The following is a 20,238-nucleotide window of genomic DNA, read 5'->3' on the forward strand; positions in this document are numbered from 1 at the left end:
TAAGTGAATGATTATATGCCTTAAATGTTTGAAGATTGTTATTGTATGATATATATATATATATATATATATATATATATATATATATATATATATATTGTGTCATATAAATATTACTATTGTGTGATTTATATATAATTCATGAGGTATAGTGACATGATGTTTTGGGATTATGAAATTGTGATTCAGATTGAGTATAAATGGCAAGTTGAGCATGCGTTAATTTGTGAGATACACATGAACATGTGATGGTGGATTGTGACGTTTTAAGATATTAAACTCTGGACATCGAATATGGTTGTAAATAAGTGTTTGGTTAATACTTAATGTGATATTACTTGTGTTGTGAATTCTGAATTATACAATAACCTGACTGGTGTTTACCTTGATTAAAGTGTTTATGTGTGATGTGTTAAAAGGAAAGTGTAGGGTTCCAAGTTAGGAACCTGGGATATTAAATTGTAATGCAATGTGTTAAACCTGTTTGAAAACAAGTGTGAAGTCATGAGTATTGTATAATTCATGAGCAGCATCTGCGTGCAAAAGTTGTTTTATGGGTTGGACCTGAATTAGGAAGGTTTCCTAACAGATTCTTTGAAGTCTAGGCCTTGCGGGTAAATACACTCGGTTTGAGTGCTCCTTTAAGTCTATGTTGATTCCATATGGTTGGAACATTCTTGCAAAATAGAGTGATCCTGACTGGTCACCTTATGATTTCACTTAGTGGGAGTGACTTGACATACTCCTTGTATGATGTGTCTTGTTATGTACTCCTAGGCGCCTTGGTGTTTTTTTCACTAACATGGTACCACATTACATATAGGATTGAGTCTTAGTGTATCTGTTGCATAACGTTTGTGTAATGATCATTGTGACTTGTTATACGATGGTGTGTAATGAATTGTGTAAGTGTGAGATGCGGTATTGTATTTGAGATGTGTTGTCTTGAATATATGATTAATCATGAAGGAGTGAAATGTGATTTGTTATTAAATTCTAGGACAAGTGATGTTACGTATTGAGTGTTGAAATGATGCAAACTGTGTCAAAGTTGAGTCTTGTTATACCTATATTGATGTTATATTTATATCATACTTGTATGCTTCTATTTATCTCTATTCATTGAGGAATGTGATGATTCACTCCCCATGTGTTGTTTGTGTTTAGATCATGTGATGATCTCGAACCTTGTGTTCGCGTGAACAAATAACTAGGTGGATTGCTTTAAGGAACCTCGTGCTGGAGGATGCTGGGACACAATGCTTTGATAAAATATAACATTGAAATATGAGTTTTTGTTTTAATTGCATGATGTTTTGAACATGTTATTTTACTTTATTTTATTTTGTTGCTTAACTTGAGTTCTTTTGTAAACTTTAATGACCTTGTTTTGAGCTAGAAATATTTTTAAAAAGTTTTATTTGGTAACATTGAAATAAATATGAATCTTTTACCCGCATGAATTTATTCACAATCTTATTAAATAAAATTGATTTAATTAGATTTTGTATTTTATATATTTTTCTCATTTATATACATGCTAAGGTAGAGGGTGTCACATTATGAATGTGTGATCAAAATTACATCATAAAACAAGGGACCATATATATTAAACTTATCAAAATGATAACGAATGATGAAGTATTAAAGGATAAAATATGTATCCAGTCTTATACTTTTAGTCCAATTTAATTTTAGTTTTTATTATTTTAAATTAATCAATTTGATCTATATACTTTAAAAAAATAGGTAGATTTAGTTTTTGTGCAATAACAACCAAGGACCAAACAAAGACTAAATCCACGTGTTTATTAAGGTATAAAGACTAAATTGATAGATTTAAAATTATAAAAATTAAAATCAAATTTGACTAAAAATACAGAGATAAAAAACATGCTACTCAATATCAAAATTAAAAATCATAAATTCAACCGGAGGTAAGAGAAATTTTAATTCTTTTTACATTGTTACATTGAAGATCAAACTTAAAACCTTATTCGTACTATCTAAATCTCATACTAGTAGGCCAACCATATTTTAGACAGGAGAAACTAAAGAGATATGACACACACATACACATTATATTTAACCAAATTAAACTTGATTTTAGCAATAATATATATTTAGTTATTACTTTTTTAAATCACTTTTCCTTTTGAATTTTCAAATAGGATTATAAGATTTCTATTTTTTTTAAAGATGAGTTCTGTGTATATTTAAGTGAAATTAAGAAACTCATTTAGTGAAATTGATATGAAAAAAAGTTTTTGATGAGCGAAATAACTAAATAGGTAGGGATAGCAATCAATTAAAATTGATGTTTCTTCCTTTGCTTTTCTTTTCTTTTTTGTTTTTCTGGTTTTACAATATTAGACGTGAGTAAAATATTTAAAGATAAGTTGTTGTCCTATTAATTAGAGGGGAGGGAAAGTTTTATAACCTTCCTTCAGTATATATCACCGACTAATCTTAAATGCCACACACACATGCACCCAAAATTTCCTCTAAAACTAAATAAAATATATATAGATAAGTTGTACTCCTATAAACTATTCACACATGCTCACACACAAAAAAAGCTATAAGATAATCTTGAAAATGGGTAGGGATTTTGATATCATAGTTGACTACTTCCTCCACGTAGTGCAAGTATTTTGGTGGTAGTAATACAAGAAATGAGTGAAAGCTTGTGGTCCTTGTCCTCATCAAATAGCTCAACCTTCCTTGTTCAAAAGGGTATGATGAGGGGCTCAAGACGAACCCATCTTTGAAATGTATCTTTGGTAAAGATCAAACTTGTAAAAGTATTTTCATAAATTTACGCTATCATGAAAATAGATACAAATCACCATCCAAATATAAAGCCATGTTTGCAAATTGCTTTTCTCCCCTCCCTTTGCCTTTTCCTTTCTAGCTTTTTTACTAAATGAAAATGACTCCCCTTCAAGATCAAAATATCCCCACACGCTTTGCCCTAGTGTGACACTTCGCTTTCCTAGCTACACCATATCCACATGAGTTCTACCTGTGTCTCATTGATGCATTTCATCCTAAATCTAGGAGGGGAATATTTGTGTACAACTCATAATGTATAAAACAATCAATTCATTTTACCATCTTGGTTAACTACTATCTATGATCATTTGTAGCACTTCCAATGTAAAATATGTCACAAATTTCTTGTGAGCCACACCTTAATTAGTAAATTTTGCCGCCAACAAGTTAAGGGGAAAATATGTGAAATGGTTCAGCCGAAGTTGGACAAGATTCTAGCTTCCACTATATACCATCATGATATATAAACAAAAATCACCCAATGAATGTGAGAAGGGGGCAAGGTGGTCATGATGATAGGGAAGAAGATGAAGCCAAAATAGGGTTCATTTTCCAAATAAATGAGCATGGCGTTAGTACTCGATTACATGAAGAAAAGGGACAAAATAAGGGACCTAACCACATTGACTACTTACCCCCTCCATATCCCCATTACCTCTATAGAACCTCTCCCAATACTCCACTCATTTTTAATTGGCTTCATCTAAATCGCATGTGACTTTCACGTGACACCCCATGTGACTCTTCTTTTGAAGTTGGACTTGGATTGGAGCCTCTAAAGTAACACATACTCAATTCTTTTAATTTAATTATATAATAAAATAAGTGATGTCCTGTAATGAAGCTGTATCTAATTGGTGTTTTGACCCGGATATTTAATTGGTCGCAGTTTGTTTCTCCAAAACTAATTAATTAAATGGTGATTACGTCTCTAATAAGCTATCTAGAGGATAAAAAATAAAACGTTGTGGGTTATACTTTCGGAGAAAGAGAGTAAAAGATTAAGCATAATGACAATGTTGTGTAATTTCATTGTTTAATAGAATCCTAACACGTAAAGACAAATCCATAATGTGAAAGAGAAAAAATAGGATTAGAAAGGTTGGTTCTACTTTTGAAACAAAAACTTTCTTAACGTACATAAGACCAGTCTTAACGATTTTATATGAAACAAATAACAACTTTTGACCATATATATGTAAACAAGGGTCCGTTAATTCAACTTTTATAAATAAGTGTTTTTAAAGTGCTTATTCAAGAACTAAAAAATTAAAAATATGATATTTGTTATGTGTTTAGGTGTGCGCGATTCCCTTACACAAAAAATAATTCTCATTTCTTTTTTGCACAGCAAAAAAGGATATATTTTAGTAATTGAAATGGTTTAATATTATTTAGTTTAATGAAAATAGAGAAAATACTCAAAAATAAAATAATATACAGTGTCGACAAATCAAAGGTAAAGAAATGATCCGTCAACTTCTACTGTGAGAGGTTCAGGCCAACTTGTAGGTTTTGAAAAGTCTTATGATCTCTTTCGGTCGAAATGTATAGGAAGTAAGAAAAGAAATGATTATCAAAGGATGAGCATAAAAACAATGGAGGCTCTTACATATGACCTAAATTTACTTACTATCGTAGGAAAATCCAAAACAGATATAAATTTACAATAGTACAAGATTGAATGTGAAAAAAGTTAGCTCTAAAAGGTAGACATACTTGTGCTTGTTGATTATCTAGAGAGGCCTATTTGCTTACACACACAAATCACTAAAATACAAATGATCAGATGAATGTTTATCATCTTAATCGTTCTTGCTAGTGCTGATTCCAATAAGACAAGGAAAGTGTTTTTCTTTTTTACACAGTTTTTGTGATGTTATGTTAATTCTCAAACGTAGCGCTTCTTCCCCAATACAGCCTGTTGGAACAAGTGGAATAGGGTTGACCTAATTGCATATAAGTATAAATATAATCTTTCACATAATACTATAAAGTAGAAACCTAAAATTGAAAGATCGATACAAGGCTACATTTGTATTATCAAGGATAAATAACAAATGGAATCAATTGTTTTATTGTAAAAGTTTCACCTTTAGCAAGTTTTTAATTAAAATTTTCTCTCTTGGAAGAATATGACAATATGTCTTTCTCGTAGTACCCAGTAAAAAAAATCAAGTTGCATTCATTTCTTTTATAAGTAAATGACTTTTTCCTCTTAAAAGTTTTTAAAAATATATTAGCTATGATTGAAAAGTTCCCTTTCTTGTAGAACTTTGTACTACACTGTATGCTACTTATTAGCCTACTCATGTTGTCAACTATCATAAATGGTAAAAGGATATGGAAGAAGCTATTCTACTATGGAATCTAACAATTACTGGACTATTAGTCTCCTTATTACATATCATAGGATGTAAAAAGATTTATAAGGTCAAAGACTAAGGCTGATGATTAAATTGAAAATTAAAATTAGACTTTAATTAGACACCAATATGCATTTCTCAATCCTGATAAATTCATATACACATGGATTATTTATCATTGGGATACAAAGTTGAGGGAGAGAGTATGCTTTACAACTTAAATTAAAACGGTCACATTATTTATGGCTTAAAGAGACATCTACACATGTTACAATTAATTTTCTACTGCCTTTTTTAGCAATGCCAGATTGTTCATTCTCTGTTTTTTTTATGACAGATTGTTCATTCTATGTTAATAACTTAAAATTATCACAACAAGCTTAGATTATGCGAAACACAGGCTGCAAAAACTAATTAAAAGTCATTGGCAATCTTAAACTAGAAATTGTATTTACACTACTCATTTGTATCATTTTTTGTGGAACAAAGAATGAGACAAGAAAAACGAGTGAGAACTGTATAATAAGATAGTTGATGTGATGGAATAAATAGAGGAAAAATAATATAATAAAAAGTATTTATGCATAATATAACCAATCGTAAATTTTTTCTTGGAATGAAAATAACATATTTTAAGCAAATAATTTATCTATCCCAAAAATTTATGCTTTTAAGGATACATGTTTATAGGGATGCTAGCTTGTTCCTACTCCCATAGATCCTAATATCAACTTATGCGCTATGTTGGGGATCTTTTACCTAACATTTCTTAGTAGAAACGATTGGTTGTTGGCATATTATTATATATGACCATATATTATGTAGTTAGTTACTAAACTCATAAATTCTCAGCTACCTTGGACGATATATTTTGATGTTGTTCATCATCTCATACATCTAATCCAACTTTTTTTCTCTCATAAACCCGCGAATTTGTTAACTAATTATATAATTTTGATTCTCCTCTCTAGTATCACCAATTCATATTTCACCGAAGTTTTAGATAAACTGACATGGAGCAATCCGTTGTCTTAAATTCAAGTTTTTGAGTATATAACTACATTAAATATTCATAAGAGAATTTTTTCAAATATAACTTTTGTCTCTAAAAGAAAATCAGTTCATGTAATAAAGTGAATCTATTTTTGTTTTTTCTGAAACTTTGATTTTTAACTGTATGGAATGATAACTTAATCTTTGAATTTCACCGGTGGAATAAGAATTTGTTGTTGAATGTGATAAAGTGAATCTCTTTTCATCCTCAATCTTTGGAAATTTTTTACTGTGGAGCAACCAAATCTATGTTTTTCTTTATGAGAAAAGCCCTTGGCGGTTAGCTTTACAATCTGTGAGACTGTGGCACTTGTGCTACATGGGACTACCTGAAGGAAGTGGGCAACCACAGTGCTAACAGCAACAATAACTGCGGAAACCACAAGCAACCATACATTGGCCCATTTTAAATGAACCTGGAGTAAATGCATAACCCATTTTGAGTGTGATGTCACACTTATCTTCTATTCTACCATAATTAGCACAATTAATTTGATCACAACCCACATGACTGACTTTTATGACTATTATTATTTTTCTGCTTTGAGGATCCCATGGTGTCAAGAGTGAGTGAGAGGACCCTAAACAGTCTTACATACAAACTGAATGGGAAACTTCTAAATTATTCCAAAAAGTGTAACTCAACTAATAGAATAATGGGTATGGTACTTTTTCTATGTGCCTCCCCCATCCTTCTCAATTTCTCAAATGTTACCCCGCCACCCCAAGTTAGACTCTCAACCAAAGCAATCAAAAAGGCCTAGAAAGAAGAGAGCCATTTTTCTTCATCCTCTTCTGCTTTCCCTCATCTATTGCTGCCCTTCGTAATCATGAGTCCTTGTGCCATCATTGCTATAAAAGTCTCTCTCTCTCTCTCTCTCTCTCTCTCTCTCATATAACCACAAAATCACAGCTATATTATAACACTTTTCTTTCACCCTAGTAGTTTCCTACCAAGTTTCTTCTCACCTATAAAGACCCCTTGTAGCCTATTTGTTACATCTCACCATCCCATTTTTTTGTTTATTTTGTTATTCAGTTTTTGTAAGTGAACCTTATCTCTCAAGCTTATAGTTCTAGCTCTTGTTCCCTCAAGAGACTTGGTTTTTAGAAGGGAAACAGCATGTGCTCTTTCTCTTCAAAACAGACCCTTTATTTGGCACTTCCTCGTCCATGGACATCTAAGAGACACCACCACAGCCACAGGCACCTTCGGTTGGGCATGCTCAACAGGTACTGTTCTATATAGTCTTGTAGCTTTCTACTATGTCTTTTTCTGCTGTTTTTCACAGCTTGTGTGCATATGTGTTTGTGTGTGTTGTAACATTGGCTTGTTGTATGATGATGATGATGATGATGCAGAAGGAGGGCAAACTTGAAAGAAGCCAGACAAAGGAAAAGGATTGTTGTGAAATCAGAGATTCAGATGAAGAACTTGAAGTTGTACATGGAGAACCAAACCATCATAGAGGAGAATGAGAAGTTGAGGAAACAAGCCATGCTTCTGCACAAAGAGAATCAGGCCCTCTCGTCTCAGCTCCAAAAGAAGCTTTCTGGACAAAACAACAATACCAACAATAACTAGCTATTAGCTAATTAATATATAAACAGTTTATTTGTGTCATAGTGTGGCAAGGGGTAGGAGAAATTAAAGGGTCTGTGTCGATGATCTTTTTCTCAAATGTTATGTTAGCCCTATATCTTGTTGACTTAGCTTCTTTTTTTTTTTTAGGTTGCATCTTAGTGGGAGGTTAAATTAATTAATTTTCTAGCAATAAGTTTAGAGTGGTAAAATAAAGATAAATAGGTAATATGCCAATTGTAAGCATTACATGGAATATAGAATCGTGCAACTTGTGTAAGAGTTTAAATTTATCATTTCTTGTTAATTTTCCTGATGGTGTGTCTCGAGAATACTACTTAATAGTGTCCTAGCTTTTTCTTTTTCTTGTTAAGTGTATTTGATTAAGCTAATGAATTCGTTTGTAATAACGTTGTTATATAAAGAGTAGTGTACAAATAGATAAGTTTCGATTATTTGACTCGATGCAATCACAATGGCAGCAGATGTTATCAAGCAAGAGTCGAAAAGAGATTCGTGATCCAATACCTTAACTATTATTTCTATAGAATATATATATATTATAGAAATTAAAGATAGTATCACAAGATTTACCATAGCTTAGGCACCCTTAATCAATTAAATTAGATTTCCTTGACCTACAGAATATATTTCTGGTGCTCGTTAATTATAGATTATTAGACCAAATGAAATGTTTAATCGGCAAAATTCTTGACTTTAATAAGAGTTACACACTCCAACACAGAAAACTAAGGAGAAGGAAAGCAAAGAAATATTCTCCACTTAACCCCACTACTTTCGTCTTCACCGCGTATCTTTTTAATTTATAAGGGGATTCTTGGGAGCAAAAGTCACATCTCCAAGTGTGTTCATTATATGATAAATAGAGGAACGTAAGGGTAGAAAATCAAAGATTTGTTCGTCATTATAATGTTCCACTGCTTGGATATTTACCTTCCACAATTTAAGTGAGTTCTAGTTACATGGGTTTGTGTTTGTAAAATGATGTTAATCAGGGTCAAAACAAGGTCAATACAATATGCAGAGCACTTAAAATTCAGAATAAATTTGAACCAGTTTGCAACTACAAAGTAGTCAGTAAAAAGAAACTAAATGATCATTAACTAGTTCACTACAATAGACTCATCTGGATTTTAAATTTGGCAAACCCCTAGAAAGGATACAACGATCTTACAATGTAGCTTAATAACGACTAACCAAGAAAAAGTCATCATCATCAAGAACCTCAACAACTTTATTTCCAACAAAATGCTCTCGACCAATTTCCTTCACCAAATTGGCAAACTCTATCCTTTTGTCCACAGGGAGAGGTACAAAAGGTAGCCTAAAAACGGGTCTGATGACCCCAAGTTGAGCAAGAGCAGTGTTCAAACCAATGGGGTTTGGCATGTGGAAAAGCCAGTCAATCAGAGGCAAGAGTTTAGAATTTAGAGTAGGGTTTACACCGCCAAACATGAGTTCTCGCATTAAACCGGGAACCAGGTTGCTCGCAACAGATACCACTCCGGTAGCCCCATAACCCCATCTAGCATCATGACATTGATCATCATTCCCACTCCACACAACAATTCCATCATCTGTATACTGTTTGATTCGGTCATTTCCCACACACTCCTTGACACCAGCCAGGTTAACACTTTCAGCTAAGGTTTGAATTACATGCGGAGGAATGTCTTGACCGGTCCGTGCAGGCACATTGTAGATTATTGTGGGTCCCATGGAAAGCACACTTTGAAAGTGAGCAACCATACCATCCAAGGAGGTTTTGCCATAGTAAGGGTTTATGTGAAGGGCAGCATGCATTCCAACAGCAAAACCCTGCTCAGTGGCATGAATTGCTTCCCTGGTGGAGTTGCTTCCAGTATTTCCAATAACCTTAATTTTCCCACCAAAACAGTTGACTGTATGAGCAATAAGCATTATGTGCTCTTCCCAGCTCATTAATTGGCCTTCACCAGTTGTCCCACCAACAATAACACCTTCAGCCCCTTGTCCAATCTGCATATTCACCAAGTCATCATATGCTTCAAGATCAAAACGACCATCAGGTAGGTATGGAGTTTTAATGGCAGTTATCAATCTCAGAGCCTTTATGTCCTCTGGAGAAGTCCTGTAAATACAACGCATATAGCTTCATTAGTGCAAATTATTATGATACAGACTTGTAAACAAAACCAGCACAAATAAGCCAGAAACACATGAACAATTTTTTATTTTTAGCTGAATTGAACAATTTTTTATTTTTAGCTGAATTGAACAATTTTTTTATTAAACTCCATAAAATATGTACTAATACAACTGCACTATTTTAATACACGCACACTCATACAGTTGTTTGGATCCAGGATTCCTTGTATATCCAAACCAAATCTCCTAGTGAATGATAAATGGGAGACAGAGTGATAAATAAGTTCAAAGTGTAAATTAGTAAGAGAGAACATTGCTTAAAACTCTGGATACATCACAAAAAAGAATAGAAGATCATTGTCTCTCTCTCTTCCAGAAATCATACCCAGAGCAAGCATTCTATAGTTCCCACCTAATTTGGACAATACAGATATAAGAACACGTAATATAAAAAACATTTTCTCAGAAATGAGAAGAATAAAACAAAGGAAATGAAAAGAATAAAACAAATAAAGAGATATATTTAGTAGAAGAATGAATGAATTTAGAACAGTAAATTTCAAACCAACCTATTTTTTAACTCAAAACTGCGCATTGGGAGATGGAAATTGGACTTCACAGCTGCTTGTGCAGGCCTCCAACATGAGCTCCTGATTAATAAAGACAAATATTTAGCATCAAACATACCAAAATTTGGAAAAAGTGGTATTTTCTGCACCGGTATACACACACATATATATGGCGCTGATAAAACCATATTGCAACTAAAAAGGTAAACAGAATTACTAATTTAAAAAGAATAAGCATTAACCTTAACTAAAAATTAAAAAGTATAAAACAGTCGCCCACAAATACGGAGGCAGAGTACAGCATTCTTTTCACTCTAGTTGATCATTTTACTACCTTTCATTAAGCCAAACAAAGAAATTACAAGGGACAAAACTTTTAATACATCCATACATTAACAAGGAGAATAAGGGACCCCCATTTTACTACCATCTTATGTCTCTAAAATTCATTCCACTTCTCATCAACACATTGAAATATCATGTGCTGACTGCTGATTTCATGTAGTGTATTATTATGTTGGTAATTGTAACTCCATGTATTTACGACTCAGAGTCTTAAGATACAAATAATATTCTCTGTAGTGTAATTGACACACATAATCCATCATATGTCTCTCATTTGTTTTCTCTAAACAGACAAGTCAACAACAACAAACATCTAGAAGTGTAAGCCTCCAAGTGGATGCCTTCAAGTCTTAATATATAAGTAAAGGATGCATGACCAATACAACAGAGAAATGGTATGCCTGGGCTCTGCCTAAAAATGTTTTGCTTGGCTTTGCTAGAAACAACACTGGCAAGCACTGAATATTGGTGGTTTGAGTTAAAAAAAGGGGTGAGAGTGTCGTGCATGTTGAATGAATGCTTTGAATAGGTATCAAACAAGGTGTTTTAGAACACATCAAGTTGAGCCGCTATACCGCACAAAACACCGCAATCTATCTGAACTATTCACCAGTACGCTCTGAAGTGCAAAGGGTGCGTACAGTGTTGATTCAAATTCAAGTGGTTCAATCCAAAAGCTAATATCCCCTAACTCATGCATGCCCCTTATTAGAGGCTTTTTCACTTCAGAGAAACCTTATCCAAAAATGAACCAAACCTAGAAATCCATCGTTAACACCTAAACCACTGGACTGTAAAACAGTAATAAACAACCTCACCAACAATGGTTACATAGAAACCCCTTCTTTATTATTCCTATGACATGCAGATTCAGCCATAACCCACACAAATCAAAATAAGAACTAAAAAAGAATCTAAAACACAATCCATCACGGACAAATAGCACACACACACTATTACTCAGATTTTAGAAATCAACACATCAATAAACCATCAAAGTCGGATTTTCAATTTTCAAATTCAGAAAACAAAAAACAAACAACACATTATAATGATGATGATGATGATGACGATGAGAATGAGAATGGACCTGGTGTTTCTAGTGTTCGTGAAATTGGAGGGGCAAACGGGAAAGGTGGATCCTCTGAAGCAGACGCTCTTGAGTGTGGCCATGACTTGAGGAAGAAAAAAGGAAGATCGGAATCCGACGAAGCCTAAAACGGTGTCGTTCGAAGTGTTTGTGCGGAGAGATCTTAGATGACAGGAGAAGAAATTGGCGGCGAGGAAGACTTGTGTGTTCTGTGTGCCGTGTGCGGACTAAAAGCAAAACAAACGGAACCTGACACTGCTCACTAGTACTGTTACTGTCACTCAATTCCCTAACTATTTTATTTTAGACAATTTTGGTCTTCATAATTTGAAATATGTGATTTTGATTTCTATAATTTCAAGAGTTATTAATTTTTTTAATTATTAAAATTTATAAATTAAAAAAAATATTTAATATAGAAATATTTTTTATTTTATTTTATATATTTGTATTTTAAATAATTTACATATTTTAATTTTACTGGTTTATAATTAAATTTCATAAATTAATATATAAATTATTTTGTAAATTAATTTTAATATACATATTATATTATTTTTACTCTGATTATATAAAATAATATAATTACATAAATTAAGTTAAATTAATATGTACGTTATACAAATTATGTAAATTTATTTTAATATGTAAATTATTTTTATTTTAATTACATATTAATAAAATTTTAATATTTATTTTTTTAGGTAAAAGAATAATATAATGATTATATAAAACACGTAATTAAAAAATAACATTTTATAAAATTTGAAAATTTGATTATCTAATTATAAACACGAACCTTTTTTAAAAAAATTATAAATACAAATAGATTTGAGGTTAAATATTAAACATATACATGTGCAATTAGGCTAATCAATTAGTAAAATACAAATTCATCAAACTAATTTATATCTTATTTGGTTCATTTACTATAATTATTATTATAGAAAATAAAAATAAAATAGAATTTATTATGAGAGAAAAATAAATCTAAATTTATAATTAGATAAAAAAAAGTAAAATAGAATATATTAATATCTTATTATTAATTTATTTATTATATGAATTAATATAAGATTAATCAATTAAATTGGAATTGATTGCATTTTCAAATCCTGGTTGCAACCATATATTAATATTCATTTAAATCAAATATAATTAATTGCTTTTAATATCCATTAAAATAATTTTACTTAATATTTTTTTTAAAATAAATATAAAATTATCATGTCACATTATCTCATATAATAAAATCTTCTTTACTGATACAGTATATTGTAAATTACATTTTTTATGAGTTTTACTATTAATTCTAAATTCACAAGACACACGTAAACTTCAATTAACTAGTAGTTAACTCAATATATTCACATATTGTATAATATAATTTTTATTTATATTCTTAATTAATAAATAAATATTTTAAATATATAAAATTATAATGTAATTAAATTCATAATAAGAATATATAGTTTTATAGGCTATATTTGAATATATAGTATATTTTAGATTTATGGTGAATAATTTAAATTGAAGTAGAAAATTATTTTTAACTATTGATAAAATAATTTAAAATATTAAAATTTAATTCCGTGATAGAAATAAATAAGAATAAATTATTGTGATTGAGAGGGGGGCAAAAAAGCTAGTTGTGAGTGCACATCCACAAAATATAGGATTAGGCTTTCCCAAAAATAAACAAGAGATAGGGTTAAGAGAGAAAGAATAATGTAAATATTTAATTGAAAGAATAAGAAAAAAAATCTCAGTCTCCAAAATGTATATTACATAACTTATGATATAAAAGCAAATAAAAAATATGTTGACAATAGAGTATTAAAAAGTATGTTGTTACCCTTCCTCCTTTTATTATTAAAATGTTGTAAAATATTTAAAAATGTAAAGAGAGATATCATTCGAAAAATGAAAAATTAAATCCAATTTTAAGTAAGCATTTTCCAACAAACTTATTTATTTATAAGCATATAAAATTAAAACGTGAACCGCGTGGAGTTGTCTTTTCAACTTTTTTTTAGCTCTATTATTCCATTGGCATGTTGGATGTTAAGAAGTTGGCATGTTCGTCTGACATTGGCTAACGATCCCACATCAAAGTCTAAAATTTTATTTAGTAATAACTCATTGTTTTAATAAAAAAATCCATATATAATATTAGTAAAATGCATTGGACAATATTAGATAAAAATAGAATTTTATCTTAAATTTTAAACGTTGTTGTTTTTTTTTTACTTCTCAATAATAATAAAATATTTTTTAACAAATGACAATGCATACATACAATTACAATTGATAATTATACAATTTCTTTGTATATAAACGCACACAGAATAGGCCTAATAGGCTCAGAATACTGTACGTGTGCAGTTAGCGAAAAACTGAAATTATGGGCTCAGAGACCAAAAATGACAGGATAATGATAGATGTACTTAACATTATTGTTAGTGTACTTAATATTTTAAGTGAATGAACAAAAATATCATTCACTCAAATTAATCTGTATGAGTCATGCGGATGAACTTGATTCGTATATAGTCATCTGTATGAGTCATACAGATCATGTTAATCTGTATAACTCATACGAATCAAGTTCATCTGTATGACTCATATGGATCAACACGATTCGTATGATTCATACAGATCAAGTTTATTCATACAAATTATACAGATCAACTTGATTCGTATGTTTAAATTAAACTTATGGATTATATGATCCGTATAAAATATACAAATCATGTAATTTGTAAGTTTAATTTAAATATACGAATCAATCACAAACCCGCATATCTTCGACGCAAGAATTTTAAAATTAATAAAAAATGTTAAATACGCAAACAATAAAGCTGGTGCACCTAGCAACACTCAAAATAACATAATATACTTTAAAAGGCCCAATTTAGGGGCGCCAGACTTGAAAACAGCTTAGCTAGGTAGACACATAAATGGGACTCAAAATTCATAAACTATCCTCTAACGAATGTTTGCTACGAATTATTGAACGTGTATCCTGATAATTTAAAGGGAGCGTTCGTTCATAACACACTTTTTAATGGAATAAAAAGATTTATTTTATGTAAAAATATATTATAACAATCAAATTGAGAAATTTAAATTGTGTAACGAAACATCAACTTTTCTTCAATTGTCTCAAGACTTAAGCTATATAAATAATGAAACTAAGTTTTGTTTGAAACGGCTGAGAAGCGAAACAATATAAAATACGCAATCTAATGAGGGTGACAGTAATGTTTTAGGAATGACGCTAATATTCCTTTTAGAAACCATCTTTGAGGAAACGGATTTGATTTGTTTCTAATCTTTCCACTTTATCTTAATTTTAAATTTACCTGAACATTAGGTAAAAAGATAAATAAATTTTAATCAATAATTATTTTTTTTAATGATTAAATTTAGATATTATCCTAACAATTTAACTTTAACTTTAATAGATTAATCATTTGTGTCAAATTACTTGATTATCTATATATGTAATTTAATAAATAAAATTTATTAATTATTTTTTATCTAGTAAAGACCAACATATATATTCATCTATCTAAATTATGGGTGTTTTATTCACAATAATCATATTATCAATAACAAATTTGATTAAAATTTATCAAATAAAAATCATCACATATATAATTGAATAAATAAGATCTATTAACTTTTATCTAATAAAAACCGTCCCATATATTAATTTATCCAAATTATGGGTATCTTATTCATAATAATCCTATTATCAGTAACAAATTTGATTAAAATTATAAAAAAAAAAAACTTATTTTTTATTATCATAATTTTTATTGCCGAAACAAATCTATGATTTTAATCATAGTTGTAAAATCTGGTTTGGTCTGGTCCAACCGGAACCCGATGGCCTAATCGGATCTATTTCACTATTAGATCAGTCATGCAATTGATCTGGAATGACTCGACCAAACCCGGTCAGTTAAGTATCTAATCTCGGTTGGATCGATTCAACCCGGCCGATTTTACCAAAAAAAAATAGACAACCTCTACGATATTGTTTTGATGTGTCATTATTATTAATTGATATTTTGGATTTTGGATAAACTTTTCTTACTCAAATAATATTAGTTATATACTTATATATAATAGATACAAATATAATTTTAAATTTTTAATATATACTGAGTCAAACCAGACCAATTACTGATTCACTGGTTAAATCACTGACCCACTATTCTGACCGGATCAATGACCGAGCTAAGTTTCACAAGTATAATTTTAATCAACAACCTTATTAATTTAACTATTTTATTTAAGTAGTAAAATCATCACAATGAAACAAAAACAATAATTACACGATGAATTAAATATTAAGCATACACATATTTATTCCTAACAAATCCTATGCTCTGTCTCGGTCTCTCCACATCAAACACCCCTATTATGGATAAGGTAGTTTTTGTCGCATAGATTATACATGCATCCAGTGGTACATGACAGTAATGACATAATACCAAACACTGGAAATTGGTTGAGATAAGTAAATTGAAGACTTCCGAATGTGTTAAGTACACTAGTTTAAGGATAGAATATTCGAGTAAATTTTTCTTATAGTTTGTATCGGTTGATTTTTGCTAATGTATTTAAAGGATTTCAACGTTCAAGTTAATATTGTTCAGAAAAAATTAAGTGTGTAAAAGTTTAAGACTATACTGAGGTTTCTGTAAGTGTGTAAAATTAAGTGTGTAAAAGTTTAAGACTATACTGAGGTTTATATGATTATTAGGTTATGGTGGTATTTTTACATGATAAGATGTAAAAGTTGAATATAAGTTGAATACATGCCAAAATTATTGGACTCACATATATAATCCATAGTCCATATATATAATACCATCAACGGGTCATGTAGATGCTTTAATCTCATGGATCCTTGTATGCAACTATATCTCCATCACTTAACATCATCAATCTCTCAAATAACTAAGAAACTTGAAGATCAACCCATCAAAACCAATATGCACAGAATGTACAAAAAATAAAGGTTTAGGGAAATTATTTTTTTTCAACCTATTAAAGCTCTAAATAAGATCAAACAAATAGAAAATGTTTTAGAGAGCTCAAACTCAAAGAGTGAGTAGATTGGCTCTATCATCCATAAATTATAGGGTTATATTGCCTTCATAGTTCCTCCCTCACCTTAGGTTAATTAGTTGGAGTAGAAAATGTTTACCATCATTCCTTCCAAGAAGGTAATGACCGACTTCACAACTATTAATATGTCATCTCTTATAATTACCTGTTTAAATTTTCAAACTTCATATAACAAATAAATTTTAAAAGTCTAACCATGATAACAAACTATAGCACTTCCAACATCAACTAACAATCAAGAGTAACACATCAGAGTTATACATAATTAACGAAGAAAGAATATTATAATGAATTATAATTATAATTTAATGTGCAGCATCATCGAAGCCTTTATTCCAAATTATATAATAAAATATTCTAAAAAATATGTAATACATGGTCATAGTCTAAATAGTCTTCAAGTAATTTAAAAGGACTCACGTGCAATAATTTAAAATTTGAATACACTTCAATGAATTTCAATCATTTGAAAGTCATACCCAAATTTAAAAGGACTCACATATATAAGTCAGGCTATAAAATCTAGATTTCACTAACCCAACACCTTCTAATAAAGAACCCCAAAAGTCATATCTTTCAAAAAACGTCATGGAAGGTTTAAAAAATAAATTATTTTACTCATATCTTCAAACAAGTAATTTGAGTTTTTTGTTATTTTGTCTCAATAAAATTTCTTCACTTTTTTTTCTCTTCTCAATCCTTAAGTAACCCACTAATGTCAAGAGAAACTATTTATTTGTGTGATTCTAGAAAAATAAATCGTCTATCCTTATATAAGCGTTGTACATAATTTGAAATTGTATCTTTTGATATTTGTTTAATCAATCTTTTTTTATCTCTTAATTTTATTATTTTTATCCAATCTAATATATTATACTAAAAATAATATTTAGATAATTTTTATCTAAATAATTATTAGATTATTTTGGGGATGTTACAACCACCATGTCATCACTGCCACCACCATTAACATCGTCGTTAGTGCCACTGTAACCAATGTTACTATGACCACTATTGATATCTTTAGTGTTGTTACTATTGACATTATCATCATTATCACTACACAAAAATACTCCTAAACTAATTTTAATATAATATAAAACTTCTAAATTGAGTTTATTTGAAATTAATCATATTTTAAAAACTATTTAAAAATATTGTTCAAACTAAAACTAAAAACTGATTGTTATTTTTAAAAATTTCAAAACTCAAAACTAAATATCACCCCAAACAAAGGCCTTAACTTTTCTCATGTGGTTGGGAGGTACTAACCCATTTCATGTTTCTAGCTTCAACTATTTTGCTATTAATTACAAGCCTCAAATAACTTGTGAGTTGTTTTTTTTTTTGGGTATCCTAGTTCATTGGATCATAGATTTATTTTGTTTGCGGTACTATATTGTGTTGGTCCAAAGAATTTTTACACACCAAGAAAATCAAACAAGAGATTCCCCACTAAATAGATTATCCCCACAACATAGATTATCCTCATAATGTCCGGATGTCTAACTACTACGCCAATCTATTAGATTAAATATAGTGTAGACCCGTGGTTAATGTTGCTTTGCAGATAAAATATCTATTAATACTCTTTGTATTTCAAAGGGATGAGGACCTTCAATCAAAATTCAAACTTAGTCATTTATATTCTTGCAGTTTTATCTTTATTTTTTATTGCTTGTATTGTTTTCACTTTAGTCTTATAAATCGTTACCATCACTTATACCAAATATTTTCTCAAATAGTTTGAGAATTAATGATTGAGGAGTAAATTTCTCTCTCTCTTTTTAATTACTTGACATTATTTTATAATCATGTTAAAACTGATCCAATCAATTAATTTTTCACTAGAAAACAAGAATTATTATTTATTTTTTATAGGAAAAGTAACTACCATCTATAATTTTTTTATCCGGTCACAATCATAATAGGAATATTTCATCTTATTTTTATTCTATTTTTTTTTTCTCTTTTTCTTTTTTCCATTGCTTATCAAATTTATCATTTTTTTTCTTTCTTTACATCCCCAATACAATCCATCAATTGTAAGGTACATATTTATCAATAATTTTTTTATTTTAAAAATCAAATTCAAGTGCTAAAAATTTATAATAACTTACACTACTTAACTTAACTTAGCTGCTAACTGGACTAAACACTCCTAATTTATCATTGTTCAATTTGAATTCCTACCATAATCTCCAGTTGCAACCTGCGGACAATATACACGGTGTGAGTTGTAAGTTGTGACATGGCATCTTGTTCTCCTTTTATTCCGTACTCCCAGATGCTCCAATGCTCCAACAACACCAATCACACTCTTACCAAACAACATTTTACAAACCATTCAACAAAAATGTGTCAATCACATTCTTTGGATTTTCTGAATATGTTTTTCATTGATAAGGGAACTTTTTATATCCACATCATTAATATACGATAAAATCAAACTTATGCTTCGATATTAAGAAGAAAATGTGACAGAGACATAATAATAATCATTTGAATAATTTATAATACTAAACAAGTATTTTAATTTCGTATTTTTAGATTAGAAGAAAAAGTATCAGATAAAGGTAAAAGATATAGCCAGACAACCTTGTCTTTCGGCTAGTCAATTTAAAGCAGATATAAAATTTGAGTTCCCAAAAATATAGTTGACTTAAATTTCCTTAGTTAAGGTGCTAATTATTGGATAAAACTCTAAAAACAACACAAAAACGTTAGTGACACTCCAACTAAAATTTTGTTAAAAATAAGAATAAAAAATGTAACAACAAAGACATGAATACCACTACACTATCCTGGTATCACCACTCCCATGTCACATTCTCTCTCTATAAGCAAAGGTTGAGATAATAATATAAATTGCTATTATGTTTATAAGTAAAAATAATTTATTTAATAAAAGAAATCAGGTACAGTTTTCACTTTTATGTAAAGTTTTTTAAGCTAACAAACACAAGCAAAATTAATATTTCATATGATTAGTTGGAAAGACCGTGGTCCCCACAATCAATCACCTACCCCACACTCCCACCCCTTGGGCCCCACCACGACTTCTTCATTTCTTTCTTCTCTTCCTTACTTGGCTTCGAGTTTCCG

At 30.1% G+C, this 20,238-nt stretch overlaps 2 protein-coding genes across 2 annotated transcripts; one reads left to right on the forward strand and one right to left on the reverse strand.

Moving 5' to 3' along the window:
• Positions 1 to 6,975: 6,975 nt before the first annotated feature.
• LOC114395408 (protein LITTLE ZIPPER 2-like) lies at positions 6,976 to 8,260 on the forward strand. The gene is made up of 2 exons (XM_028357182.1): positions 6,976 to 7,487; positions 7,617 to 8,260. The coding sequence occupies exons 1-2, from the start codon at positions 7,378 to 7,380 to the stop codon at positions 7,837 to 7,839; spliced, it is 333 nt and encodes a 110-aa protein (XP_028212983.1). The 5' UTR covers positions 6,976 to 7,377; the 3' UTR covers positions 7,840 to 8,260.
• Positions 8,261 to 8,865: 605 nt separating this feature from the next.
• On the reverse strand, positions 8,866 to 12,256 carry LOC114396833 (4-hydroxy-tetrahydrodipicolinate synthase, chloroplastic). Its single transcript, XM_028359019.1, has 3 exons — positions 11,989 to 12,256; positions 10,554 to 10,634; positions 8,866 to 9,967 (listed from the first exon to the last, which is right to left on the reverse strand). The coding sequence occupies exons 1-3, from the start codon at positions 12,069 to 12,071 to the stop codon at positions 9,040 to 9,042; spliced, it is 1,092 nt and encodes a 363-aa protein (XP_028214820.1). The 5' UTR covers positions 12,072 to 12,256; the 3' UTR covers positions 8,866 to 9,039.
• Positions 12,257 to 20,238: the final 7,982 nt, after the last annotated feature.

The sequence above is a fragment of the Glycine soja genome, chromosome 18 (assembly GCF_004193775.1).
Source record: "Glycine soja cultivar W05 chromosome 18, ASM419377v2, whole genome shotgun sequence".
Lineage (NCBI taxonomy): Eukaryota > Viridiplantae > Streptophyta > Magnoliopsida > Fabales > Fabaceae > Glycine > Glycine soja.

Coding starts and splice junctions, on each gene's coding strand:
- LOC114395408 (XM_028357182.1), top strand. CDS start 7,378: ATGTGCTCTTTCTCTTCAAAACAGACCCTTTATTTGGCACTTCCTCGT. Junction 7,488..7,616: donor CGGTTGGGCATGCTCAACAG/GTACTGTTCTAT, acceptor ATGATGATGCAG/AAGGAGGGCAAACTTGAAAG.
- LOC114396833 (XM_028359019.1), bottom strand. CDS start 12,071: ATGGCCACACTCAAGAGCGTCTGCTTCAGAGGATCCACCTTTCCCGTT. Junction 10,635..11,988: donor ACGAACACTAGAAACACCAG/GTCCATTCTCAT, acceptor TTTATTAATCAG/GAGCTCATGTTGGAGGCCTG. Junction 9,968..10,553: donor AGTTTTGAGTTAAAAAATAG/GTTGGTTTGAAA, acceptor TTGTATTTACAG/GACTTCTCCAGAGGACATAA.